General features: G+C 41.4%; 1 protein-coding gene across 1 annotated transcript in view; it reads left to right on the plus strand.

The window, feature by feature from the left end:
* Positions 1 to 10,723: 10,723 nt before the first annotated feature.
* SMURF2 (SMAD specific E3 ubiquitin protein ligase 2) overlaps positions 10,724 to 14,200 on the plus strand; it is a 67,574-nt gene continuing 64,097 nt past the window's right edge. The window contains exon 1 of the mRNA XM_075770827.1: positions 10,724 to 11,075. Within this exon, the coding sequence (XP_075626942.1) occupies positions 11,024 to 11,075 (52 nt within the window). The 5' untranslated portion in view covers positions 10,724 to 11,023. The remainder of the gene's footprint in view (positions 11,076 to 14,200) is intronic.

Consider the following 14,200-nt stretch of genomic DNA (forward strand, 5'->3'; position numbering starts at 1 on the left):
AGTTTATAGGAAAAGCAAATAATATTTCACAGATCTTTTCTGTTTCTAAATCTATTTTGCAGCAGAGCAAACTGAGATATAAGAAAGTTATCCACAAATGTCCAGAAAGTATCTGGTACAATTAACCTGGAGCCTGGGAATCCTGATGTCCATTCCTCTAGTTAACCCATGGTACCTCCAGTAGTAATTATCCTTTTGCAAAATATAGGATTATCCTAGCAGGATTGAATCTCTTTTGGGATAAGGTACGGCATAACTTTTAAGCACAGGTCTAAGCTTTGGGAGTGTGTACAACTTGGGGGAAAAGTACTGTTATTCAAAACAGAAGTAATTGATCAAGGTTAACTGTGGCTGGTGATATTTGGCCTGTAGAGGAAAACATTGAGACTCTTAAGCTTGACTCACCTTCAGGGGAACATGTTAGGAGAAAAGTCTAAAAGGGAATTAGGTGACTCCTCCTAAGGTTGGGAGGGATGTACCCAACCCAACTGCAAAATCCAGGAGGATAAAAAAAAAAAGCATCCAGAAGAACACTCAAGCTACAAATGTATGAAGTTGTTGTGTTTGGAAAACACTTCCTTCTTTGTGATCATGGCACTGACAGGAGTCAGGCAGAAACTCCACATGTAAACAGCTAGCAAAGAATTGATTTGCCGTGAGTTTCATAGCACTTCATATGGAATAAGGGTCACTGGACTCCAGTCCTGTTTCTGACTGCAGAGCACTGTCTGTCTCAGACTGGCTCCAGGAAATGGACGCTCTTCCGCAGAAGCCAGAAGATTTCGTGGAAGAGCCATGGCCTGTTTCCAGGTTGCAGTTCACCCACTGCCCTAGGGAGTGTCATTAGTGGGAGGGAAGTGAAGTTGGGATTTAAAGGGATGAGGAGAGAAGAGAAAAATTAAAGCAGGGAGGAGAAAAATCCTGATAATTCTTATTAAGCAGAGCTTGCTTGACCACATTAAAATGTTGTGCTAATCATTTAAATAAAACAATGGGCCAAATCAAGAAATGATGTATAAATCATACATCAGGAAGGGAGTTTCAATTGACTGACATACTAAAAGCAAAATCAATGGCACTGATTTCACTGTGGAAGAGGTTGGATTACACCCATGAGCTCAACAAAAGAGGCAGTATAATGAAGCGTTCTACTTTATTATGTATATTTCTCAATTTGCATTGCAATATGAAATTAAAATCATGGGATCATCTTTTGAAGGTGTGATTTTTAGAGATATATAAAAAAACTAGCAGAAAGCTGCCTAATTTGTTATCTGTAACAGACTGCTTTGTGTATAGGTTCACAGTGGTAAAATAGTTGTAATACCAGGAGTATGTAACTATGCTTTGTGGGCATATGGAAGATTGGATGTACAAAGTTATCAGAAAATCTTGAATAATCTCCAAGGCACATTTCCATCATCCAAATCACTTCATTTTTACCCGCTATATGAAACAGATGTAAAAATAGCTCTTTCATCAGTGGATTGCTACACATATTTGGGCTGCAGAGGTTCAATTCTGTTCAAAGCAACGCTGTGAAATCATTTGCAGAATGTTGCTGTTAATCAGAAGCAGCAATTTAGTGTTACGTATCCATCTCTCTTCCCACCCCCAGCTCCCCTTCCCAATTCTGAGCAGGAAACGACACTTGGACAGAGCTCAGCATACTAACTTTCTGGATAGACTCTCTAGGAATGAGGAGGGACTTGAATTCTCTCCATATGTCATTTCCTTTCCCCTAATGGCTAAAAAGAAAAACCATTGCTGCAGTCCATATAACTTAGAACAGAGAGAACATTACCAATATAGGAAAATAAAAGGGGGGGAGGGGGGGGATGGGACAGACAGGACATCCACATTCCGTTTCTGAAGAACTGCTTTGCAAAATTTGCCTTGAATTAGGCAGGAATCTTTCTTCTGTGTAGAAAGATTGTTTAATATAGTTCCTAAAATTGAAGCTATTAGTCCATCTGTACTTAAGTGTACATCAACACCTGCAGCCTGGGGCCAGACATGGATTAGAAAAGGAAAACATAAGTAGAGGAGGAATGGTAGTAACTGTGCAAGATTTAAATTAAGTCATAAAAGAAAATCAGAGGTGATTAAGGAAGACTGACAATGGGCATCTAATAATTTCTAATAAAAACTATTTTAATAGCAAATAATCCTAGAAATTACTTAATGAAAATTAGAAGATTAGCTCACTCCTGCAACAAGCTTTTGTCCAGACTACCTTTAAAAACTTTTCTGTTCAGTATAAACAATAGCATATGCAGCTATCTTACACTGCTGCAAAATACAAAATTTGATCTGCTGTATTGCACAGTGGATTTGCAGCTGTCAACAGAATTCAGCGTGCCATAGTTACAAACAAAAAAACCCCCAAGAATAAACATGACAAAAAAAAACCTAAATGGAAAGTTTACTTCCTCATAGCCAACCAACTGTATATTAGACTCAAAATGGAACATAATGTCTTTCTAGCAATATAATCCAAATGTTTCTTAAATTTGTAGCAACCAAACTGTGCAAGGGACTTTGCAGAACAAAGGAGATATGACATTTGCTCAAAAAAGCCTGAATTTTGCAGTCAGTGAATAAAGACATACACACATAGGGGCTAGATGCATCCGCTTGCGGGATGATTACATCTGATTGCAGAACCAAGACCTCACATCTTTTATTAGACATATTGCCCCTGAATTCTACTGCTAAAAAGAAAAAAACCACCTTTCTTCCAGTTCTATTTTAAAAGGTTTCAAGAGTGGAATAAAAGAATGATTCAAGACAGATGGTGACAGATTTTGCTTTAGGTTACTTTTAGCACTTCACTAGACCCACTAACCTACTTAAATATCTGTGCTGTTCTTATCTGGCATGCAACCTTGCTTTGTAATTTTTAGGATGAAATAATTTTAGAGATACCTCTATCTTAAATCCTCTCAAATTGATTTCACAGTGGACTTGTGGGTGATTCTGTTAAGAGAAAGCACAAAAGAAGCTAGTACAGATGAGGGATAGGTTTGGTATTTCTACAGTTCAGAAAGTGTTAGAAATTGGATAAAAAAGGGGGGGGGGGGGGGGAAGGCTGTGGTTTTTGAACCTACAAATGCTTTTGTGCCATGATTGATCTTATTTATAGATTTAGTTTTCATTTAACGTGTTGATAAATGTCTACGGGCTTCTTAATTTAAGACAAAGCAGAGTGCTTCCAAAGCTGGTTAGCCTGGGTTCTTTCAGTAATTCACCAAACTGTGTGAGTATATGTGTTGTGCACGTTTTAGGACAGCTCAATCTGAATCTTAGTGGTTGCTTCTCCGTGGTAGAAAATAATAATCTTGTGGCAGTAAGGCTTTGTTAGCTATTTTTGTCTTTGAACCTTGCAGATTCAATTACCTGTAGAAGTACACAACATTGTTATAATTTGATAAATCTGGAATTAATCACGTCTGCTGAATGGAAATCTTTGGAAGTAACTTGTATGAGACACATGAGAAAACTTCCACTTGCTCGAAGAAGCATAGATAATCAGAACTACCAGGTGAGGGCTATTTAAGTGGTTTACAACTGCCCCAAGATGCTTGCTTTCTCTGCCAACGTTAGATAGGCAGAGGAGTCTGTTGCCAGCCTCGTTGCTTATCGGTATCAGTATTTGTCTCTAATAACCACAGTCCCTGCAACAGATTGGAATGGGATAAATTGCTCCTCTTGAAAAACTCATCTTAACCCCTGACGTGTGGAATTCCATAAAGCTAGAAACATGAGGTTTTAATCCCTGAATATCTACATAAGTATCGATGGCCAATAAGAGGGAGTTTATTATGCCCAAAGTATTAGGGCTTATCAGATAATGTTGGGGGGGGGGGGTGTGTGGAGAGGGGTGAGTTAGGAAAGCATCTCTGCTTTCCTTGGCTGCATGGGTAGAAGGTGCATCACAGAACACTTCTTTCTTCTTCCAAAGTAGTGGCTGTGGCCCAAGCAGGATGTTAACTAGGCAGACCAAGAAATTGATTTAACATGGCTGCTACCTTCCAATGTGTCACTGTTAATCAACAGTGTCTTAGGGATGACTTTGTAGCAGCAGCACTGAGTCAGCTTTTGGCATCACTGTCAGTAGCACCCTCTTCTCAGTATCAGCATAATTAAGACTCAGAGAGACAATACAGGAGACTTTACAGCTCATCTTTTGCAGACAACAGGATTGTTGTTTCAAATTGATGCTGGGCCATGGGGGATAGGAAAGATTGGAGGTTTGGTATTCTTTTAGTGGCTAAATAATATGGCTTGCTTGAAAACAGTGCTGGATGTCAACTCTCTTAAATACTTGTTTGGGCTGACAGTCTTCCTAGTAACACTTCATTTGTCTAAGCTGTGTACCACTGGGACAAATACACAGTGTCAAGTTGAATCAGACAATATCTGGAGACAGATGTTGTAGTACAGTAGTAAAGTAAGTTCTTGATACATGTCACTCAGAGGAGACTGTTTCTAACTGTCTTATTCTGTAAGGTCTTTTATGAACCTTTTTATACCAGCCAAATAAATCTAAGGATGAGATTCTACATTTGCTACAGTCACAAAGCAACATGAAAAAGTCCTGCAGAGCAGTTGCATGAGGGAACACATGGTTCTTCAAGAAACCTTAGTAATTTCAGTTGGAATACTTAGCATGTGGCTCTCAAAGCCGTTGACAAAGCCAGTCGTCCAAGACTCTGGTAAAGAAATTGTTTTATCAACAGTATTTTATGAATAAATAAGTGGAAAGCATGGAAGAATAAAGGAAATATTTTTCAGAAAGAGACCTTTTTGGCCCAGGACTTTGAATACCTAATTCATACTTTGAGTCGGCATTCCCATCGACTTTGAACATAAGACAAATCAGGGAAAATATTTTAGGCCTGAGAAACTTCACTATGCTTAAAGCCTGAAGCTAAGGCTCTGCCCTTTATGCTGGGCTGTTAAAAATGCTGCACAAAGCCTGTCCTTGGGTCATGGCTTGTGAGACACTGTACATCCAACAGCAGAGAAGAGTGTTGATTTGAGCTAGACAACGGAGCTGGAACACAGGTGTAATCTTCAGTCTTTTGCCCAAGCACCAGGACATGGTTTCTCATGATAGATTTATCTCTTTCAGAAAGTGAATTTTAGCCTCTTGCTAGCAATAAATGTAATGCATCTATTTATTCTGTATTCGTCTGTCTCTTTAAAATCTGCCTCTTTTTTTCTTCTTCTTATAAAGCAGCATTAGGATAGTGCTGTCCTGCAGGACATGATGAGGAAATAACATGGCTAAAGAACCACATGGAATATCTGTGCATCAGTTACTAATCTGTTCTGGATGGATGGACTTAGAAGTTATCTTAGTGACTAACCACTGGAAAATCCTGTGATATGGGAGCTCATGCATTTTTTTTGTAGCCACAGCTGCAGTCATTTCCCTTCAGAGACACATCATTTCCCCAAGACGCATCCTGTCTCAGAGGGCTATGGTATCTGCTGCTCCAAGCTTCTGTCCCCTTTTTCAGTAGCCAGCATATGGGTGGAGACTTCCTTCCTAGTTTCTTCTCCTGAAAAGCTTCATCTCCACCTCCAGCTTGAGAAATGGATTGAATCTTGACCTCTTGCATAAACATTGTCTCTGCATGCCAAAGGGAGTCTTAGCGAGAACCAGAGCCCCTGTCTAGACATGTTTCTTCATCCTATAACTCTGATAGGTATGTCTTCCATTGCTGGGTTAACTCTCTTTGAGTAGTAACAGCAACAGAGTTAAACCAGATATTTAAGCACGTGCATCTGAATACTTGAATATAGCTTGTTCAGTTCACCAGCAACATAAACAATGCTCCAGTCTGATAATTTTCATAATTTGCAAAGGGAAATAAGGAATCTTGTATAAAGTGAAAGACTATTCCTAGTCTTCAGTTCTTCCTGAAATGCAGAAGCACTTTATATAAGACTTCAGTAGGGTTTGATCCTTTTGTACAGAGCAGCAGCAGGGAAGGTGACAGAAAGCCTAATGGAGGACAGAATTCCATTCAAGAACAGGACAAAAATGTGATGGATTTGCAATGAATTTAAGAAGTATGTTTGCTAAAGTCAGAAATTATGATTGGATTAGAGAAGGATTAAAAGAAAAACCTGTGCCAAAGAGACAGACGAGGAGAATGATGCATGCTGCAAGCAAAGATGTTGATGGTGCAGGTCAAGGCTGCTAATCTAGTTTTATGACTAGATTTTACTGAGTAGCATGTTGGGACATCAACTTAGATAAGGTTTAGTTGTTATTAGGCACTGTATTAACACAATAAGAGAAAGACCTTGCTTTGAAGACCCTTGCTGTTAATGGTGGAAATTGGCTTGGGACAGACAGTACATGCTAGTGAAAAGTACGTGGCAGGCAAACAAGCTAAGGCTTCTTTAAAATGTTTTGCAAAGTGATAAATAGGAATGCTTTGAAAGGGAATGAGTTAATCAGGCGATTTAAGAAAGAGGTAAGGCTGCTGAGAGCAGCCCTGAGGAGAAGGACTTGGAGGCGTTGGTGGACAAGAAGCTCAACATGACCTGGCAATGTGCGCTTGCAGCCCAGATGATCTCCATCTCAGTCCATGATCTCCAGGGGTGACGTCTATAATTCAACCACGACAGTCTCTGGGAAATTTAGTAAAGGAAGACTAGTAGAAAGAAATATAATCCAGATAATTTTAAATATCTTTATTTTTAAAAATTGTCTCAGGAAAATAGTTTTAACCTTTTAATTCACTCAGAAAAGCTTAACGATAGGGGCAGGACTCTCATGCTTCTTGATATCATCACAGAAGCTGGGGAAGCATGTGATATAACACCAGCCAGCTCTCATTACTGCTGAAGGAATGTGGTGCGATTAAACCTCTATACAGAAAGAAATGGAATGTAATTCTTACATGTTGATTTGCTTTGAACGCATGCCACGTGCTGAGGAACAATTTTCCAGTGTACTCTTCCATTTCTAAAGATGAAGAGGACCTCACCTCCAAAAAATTAACTACAACTATCCTATTCTGAAAATGAACACTATTAGGTTAAATATATTTGTTCATATTTCCCAGTGTCTAAAACCACTAAATCCTTTGAGAAATATCTGTGAATGCAAAGCCTTCTTTTTCTTCCTATTGGGAAATACAAGAAATCAAAGGCCTTTTATGTGCAGCCATAGAACAAAAGAAGTTTTTGTATTTCTAAATACTTCTTCAAAAGTTTCTCTAATATGATACCAACTATTAAATTATTTTGTCCTTACGGACTCCCCTACAACCCTGTTGGTGTCCTAAAGAGGCCTGAGCTTACCCCTTTTCTATACATTTCCTCCTACCCTTGAGACTGTGCCTCAGTTGCTAACATCTGGCTGAAGAAGACTGGATGGGACTTCCTCCTGAGTCCAGCAGCAAGGCTGTCATCCAAGAAGTGAGCTGTGGGGTGATGCAAGGCACTCCCTTCCCTCCGGATCTGAGCTAGCTACCTCATCTTGAAAGGATTTGTTGCTCAATGATATCAGCCTAGAGCGAAACATGGATCACTTGTCAGCAGTTAATGATGATATTTGCTTGCTTACCTCACAAGATCAGCACTATAAAGCATGAAACCTCTTCTCACACTTGAAATGGGACTGCATAAAGACAAAATGTACTGTAAACTGTTGGCTTCTAAAACCTAAAGCAGGATCAGTGAGATATCTGTTCCATTAATCTGAGAATATTTTGAGAACTTGGGGGATAGCACTGGCACAAGAAACTCTGGATCATAACATTTGTGTGGAATTCTTTTGTCGGAAAAGTAGTGCTTTCAATCATCTGGTACTGTCAGTATCTTTGGTCTCCTACGTTCCCTACAGTTCTTGGCGCTTTGCAAGGCTTCCTGACCTCTGCTCGCTGCAGATCTTGCACAGATCCCTCCGTGAGCTGCTCCTCTTAAATTCTGCTTGGCAATTCTATTCTGTGAAGTGGAGCAATGAATAAAAATCCTAATTTCCCTACAGAACTGGGAGATATGATGGGACAGAAACACCTGTAGGACATCCAAGGTGCAGACATTGTAATGCTTATACAAAGCCAGAAGGGAAGAAGCAAGGAGTTTGCATCTGGTACATTTGTCTATCCAAGTGCAACCTATCTAGGTCATTTCTACCTATGATGTTAAACAAGAGACGACGTAGTCCTGACCTAAATGGGACACGTACAATGCCTGCAGGTGCTAATGAGAGCTAAAGCCCCTCTTCTCTCACCCTATTAAATATACACTACTTTCTTATGTGTCACTGATACATTTTGGATGTATTGGTAAAAAAACTCAAGTCATGTAGGTTATTTAAAAATAAATAAATACAATCAAATATTGCACATATTAAAAGAAAAAAATAAAAATGCATGGCAGTAGCAGCAATCTTGCAGCCACTGCATTTTATATAGTGACCCAAATGCACAAACTGTCAATTAATGCTCCGATGCTTGCAGTGTATCATAGTATTTTCCCTGAAAGTTAAGCAGCCTGTCCAAAAATCTCAGAAAAAATTATAGTTCAGTAAGTTGCCTTCTGAAAAGCAGTATTAAGCTAATTGTACTTCATGACCCTTAAAAAATGCTTAATGAAACCATTAAAATATTCATATACCTACTGAGCAATGAAATGCTATATTTAATCTCAATAGTTGTGGGTGGTTTTTTTTTTTAAATATTGGCATTCAATTAATGTCTGACACACTAGTTATCCATTAGAAAAAGATCCTGTAGCAAGAGTACTATGTTTAACATAACCTTAAATACTTTTGTCAAATTATATCAGAATTATTAAATGCTGGGTCCAGAGTGCACCGCAAGACCCCAGAAACAAATAATCATCACATTAAGAAAAATCTAGAGTAACCTAGAAATATGTTAAGTATGTGAAAAGTGGCTTTGTACTTTGTTTTACTATTCAGTTCAGCAGTGGCCAGGTGATGTTGCAATATTTGCGAACCATCAGCCATTTGCTTTATACAGTTGGTCTTAGAAAAGGATAATGACCTGGCTATCTGAATTTGCAACAGATGGAAACTTTAATAGTATGACCTTCAATTATGAAGGCTGAATTTTCTTCTTCTTCTTCTTCTTCTTTTTTTTTTTTTTTTTTAAATGCAGGAATCAGGACACCTGGAATGTCTTTGAGGTGTGTGTGAATTTGCGTAACTATTACAAAGTAACTTTTCCACTGTTTCAGTGCAACATATACTCCATAAAATCAGCAGATACATTGTATCTGTGTTTTGTAGTAGCTGAAGTTTAGACTTTACTTGTTTCAAATTCTTTTTGCTTGAAATAGTGGGTAAGCAGTGAATCAGCATGTTCTCTCGTGCTCTGGCCATGCTGTAAAGAAAGGTTCATTTCTAACGCTTGCTATCTTTGTGTTAAACAGGGAATTCCACAGGCAATAGACACAGTGCTGTGTGAGGAAGGGATCCCAGGTCCAGATCCCAGGTGTCCTCCGCTCCCAGGTGAAGTGACATTGGAACAGCAGTGCCACCATAGCTGGAAGCATTGAAAAGTTCCACTGGGAAGCACCTGGTGCTTAAGACGCATTTTGGGAGGAAGGAGATGTGAGTCCGCACATACCCGCTGTGGGGAGGGGTCTCATTTTAAGGGAGGAAAGCTTTGAGAACCACATCCCACTTCTAAGGCCTTCAATGGGAGCTCCTTGTCCTAGATTTGGTTTAATGAGGCCCAAGCCCTGACTTCTGTCAAGATGGGACAACTCTAAACACGCTTATAGCTCTGTTCTGTGTACGTAACTTCAGAAAGTAAACCTCCTGGGCTGCGTAGAGGCTGAATTATAAACTCTGTGAAGTACAGGTCATCTTTTCTTCCCATGGTTGGATCCTAATCTATGACTGCCCGTATGATAATACTTCACAGGTTGCCTCGACAGGAAAAAGCCAGTGCAATGACACAACCAAATGAGTTGTGCACCAAACATACTGAATATTAGTAAGGTTGTTAGTAAGAGTAAGTGTGTGGTCTATTAGCTCAGCCTTCTGAGTTAAGCTTTACTGTGGCAACCTTCGTAGCTTTTCTGGGGGCTTTTCCCACCCTTCAGAGCCCCCGTGACTCCACTGCAGTGTGGAGCTCCCCTCCTGGGAAGCTTGCTGCAGTGCTGGGAACACTCTGCAAGAGTCACCTTTCCTCCGGGATGGGAGTTAAATTAGGCCACATGGCATGGATGTAAGGCATTTTAATTTTTTGTTTTTTTATTATTTTGAGAATGGCAGTTCACAGAACTGGGCTGTTGATTCCTACAAAGTGCAGATAAGCAGTGAATCGGTCCAAAGTTTAACAGTTTCCAGGGCCAGCCTGTCACACCCTATCCATGGAAATATTGCCCTGACCAGAAACACTCCCAGTGTGACTACAGATATTTCAGCCTGGCTTTGAGTTCTCACTCGTACGGTCTTTCCCGATCCTTCTATCCCAACTCCCCAACAACTTCCCTACCATCTTCCTCCCAGTCTCCCGCATCCCTCCTCTCACACCATAGCAGTTCACCCCCCGTCGCTCCCGACCCCCCCCGGCTCTCCCGAGGACGACCCCAAGCGCCGACGCCACCTGACGCGGTTCCCCCTTCAGCATCCCCGGGCAGACCCCGAGGCGGGGCGGGGGGCAGGCCAGGCCGGGGGAGGGGAGGGGAGGGGAGGCGGCCGTCTGTCCGCCCGCCCGCCGTGCGGCTCCGTCCCCGGCTTTGTTGTGCTCGCCGCCCGGGCTCCGGGCGAGGGGGCGGGGAAGCGGAGGGAAGGGAAGCGGGGAAGGCGGCCGCGTCTCCTCCTCCGCCTCCTCCTCGGCCCCGGCCCTGCTCATGGCGACGCTGGGCACATCCGGGCTTCTCCTCCGGCGGCCGCCGCTGCCCTGAGCGCCCAGCCCGACTCCATTAGCGCCTCCCCTCCCCCCGTCTCCCTTCCCGGACCCAGAGGCAGGGGGAGCCCCGGGCAAGGCAGCGCCGAGCCCGCGGAGCGGCCGGGGACATGTCCAACCAAGGGGCCCGGCGGAACGGGCCCGTCAAGCTGCGACTGACAGGTGAGGCTGAGCGGGCAGGTTCCGTCGGGGCCTGCCGCCGCCCGCCCGCCGCCGGCGGGGCTGGTCGGGCGGCGGCCGGGCAGGGGGGAGGGAAGGGAAGGGAAGGGACGGAGGAAGCGAGGAGCAGCGGGGGGCTCGGGGGGCGCGAAGCCCGGCCTCCCGGGGGAGCGGGGCGAGGAGAGCCCAGCTGGAGGGGCGGGAGCGGGCTCCCTCCATGTGTCTTTGAGGTTGAACCTGGGGCTGGAGGAGTCCCTCAGGCCTCGGGAGGAGAGCGGGGGGAAAGGAGACGGTGAGCGCTTCCCTGCCCCGCCGCGGGGTCTGCGCCTCCGGAACAACATGTCTCTGCGGGCTCCGGGGCGGTGGTGCCGCCCGCCCTCCCCGCCTGGCCCGGGCCGGGCCCCCCGCAGCCCTCCGGGGGTCTCCAGGCGTGGGGGCGCCGGCCGGTGTGAACTTGAGGCACTGGGCACCTTCTCCTCTTTCTCGGCACCCCCGCTTGTCCTTTTCCTTCGTCTTCTCAGTGTAAACTCGAAAGAAACTGTCACACTCTTTGTTTTGATCTCTTTGTTTGTTGTTTTTTGGTTTTTTGGTGTTTTGTTTTGTTTTAAGCCAACTTCCTCAGTTAAGATTGTACACAGTTCGTCTGGTAGAGTGCCGTCTACTGCCCTCTTTCAGAAGACCACTTGACCTCTAATATTTTAAAATATCAAAAAAAAAATGTTCACCTGCATGCTGGGAAGGAAAATAAGTTGGTTTTAAAGGCTTGACAGTATGTTCTTTTCTGTACAAGAACCCAGGTAAACAGGTTTAGAGTAAAAAATCTTGGAAGTTCTGCTAGAGCTTTCTTAAAGAAAAGTACAGGAGACTTTAAAGAAAAGAGCTAGTTCAAAGTATTGTGAGCCCCCCAGCAGATAAACGATATTTTGTATTCTAGAGTGTCAGTGCATGAAGGTAAGCGATTAGACAACAATAGATAGTACCGTAAATTCTCTTCTCTGCATATAGTGTATTTAACCGGCTTGCACAACAAATGTTTTTAAAAATACTAGAAGAGTTCATATATTTGCTTTAGGTGCATGCAAAGTATTTCCAGATTAATGCCTAATAAAGAGAGGTGTTTTAATACTTATTTTTTAAAATATATTATTTTTAGAGGGAAAGTAAAATGTATCTGCTTATGTTTTACTTTGGAAATACTTGGACTAAATTTGTAATCTAGTTTACATGGAGATTTGTGAGCGTCTATATATTACACTTAGAAATAAAACTGTTAAAATAAGCGTAGCTGGGGCTGATGCATGGAACAGTGCTGCCTTGTTTTTACAGAGTGTTTTGTAGCTTTCTCTTCAGGTTATTGCTTTATTGATGTAGTGCTTTAATACTATTTTTCCCGAGCAGTGAGTGCTCAGACTTGCTTATCTTTGAAACATTAAAAGTGGTTTGTAGCCTTATGTAAAAGCATGGAAAGTACTGTTTAGGGAGTTGTCTCTTTCACCTTTGGATTTTGTGTTCTATTTGGTTTCATATTTATTTTATTTTTATTAAGGGTTAAGCATGTAATGAAACAGTGTATGTGACAATATAAGCATGTTATGGGCAGTGTGACTGTGAGCAAGAAATATGCAGCAGCTTTACAGACTGAGTTTTAGTTGTGCAGTCAGTCCCCAAAAGAAGCAGGTACAATCTTAAGGACCATTTCTGAAGGGGTTTTTTGTCATCTTATATTTTGGGAAGGGAATATGTTGAGCACAGGACGCAGGCAAAATTGTCTTTCTAGGGACTGTTCCAGGGTTAGCAGCTCTTGCATTGCTGAGTACCAGTTCTGTTACTTGGAAGTTTATATGAAACATCGGCCCATTTCTCGAGTGAAAAAGGCTTGAGGTATTTTATGCTTTAGCTAGTTGTGAGTTGTTTCATATAAGGTCATTTGTTGTAAGGAAGCTTTACGTGTTTAAGACAAACATTGAATTTTATTAATTCAGCTGACTTTGTCAGTTCTTGCCTAGGAATAGTTTGAAGTGTTCTGTGTGGTTTTGATTACTCTTTTTGATTTGAAAAGCAGTTTGAGGGCTCTTGAATTCTAAAACTGTTTGGAATTAAAAGAATCTGTATATCCAGTGTTTTTAAAAGTTTATTCTCAAACTGACAAATGCTATTTAATCTTAATTTTCTTTGGCTGTGTGAAACTAGCAGTCTTCTGTTTTGGCTTGAATATTTATAGGATTAATTCTGCAATCATTGTATAATACTTATCTTTTTTTGTTCATTATCTCTAAATTAGATGGTATAGATTTAAAAATGGATTGCAAGAACTGGATTCAATTAGCAGTTTTTCAGGACATAAACATTAAAAGTTTAGATGGAAAACATTGTTTTGACTGACTGGATAAATGACAGGGTAATGTTTGATGTGAGTCCAAGAACTGATCTGGAGCTAGTGCCCAACTTCTCAGTCCATCTTGAGGAGCCAAATAAAATATTTAACCTAGGCCTCATTTTGCAAAAAAGGTTGATTCTTTGTTGGGACCTTAAGAAAGTTCTGAGAAATGTTTGGCATACCTTTACACTAAGTGTTTAACAGTTTATTTAGGTCTGGGTTCCATAACAGAGAAAAACCACAGTGGTGGCATACTTCTAGTAAGTTTTTATTTAGTTTACAGTGCATCTGTGTTATACATTTCTTATAAAAGGTTATTATTTTGCTCATAGCTTTAGTTGTCTGTCGTAAATATCACTTGAGTCTTTAGTGATACATATGTTGATGCATTTTGCACAGTCTTGAGCTAGAAAATCACTTGATAATGGTTAAAATCCAAAGGTTATGCCTTCTGATGATACCTCACTTCTAGAATGAGGTGTAAGTGCTTGTTTCTGATTAAAATATAGGCAGTGTAATGTAATTCAGCTAAAGTCTAGAATTGCACTTGTCTTCTCCAGAATTTATCTTAGTGGCTTGTAATAACGTTATCCAAGGAAGCTGCAATGTAAGGAAAGTTTTTCTTTAACTCTGACTTTTTACCACCATTTTATCTAGTCCTATCCTGAGTATATCAGAGTTCTACAAAACTGCAAGTGCAGTCATACCCTTCTATTCTTACTGTGATTTTTCTCAGTGTTGTGTTGAATTT

The sequence above is a fragment of the Balearica regulorum genome, chromosome 18, assembly GCF_011004875.1.
Source record: "Balearica regulorum gibbericeps isolate bBalReg1 chromosome 18, bBalReg1.pri, whole genome shotgun sequence".
In the NCBI taxonomy this organism is placed as follows: Eukaryota; Metazoa; Chordata; class Aves; order Gruiformes; family Gruidae; genus Balearica; species Balearica regulorum.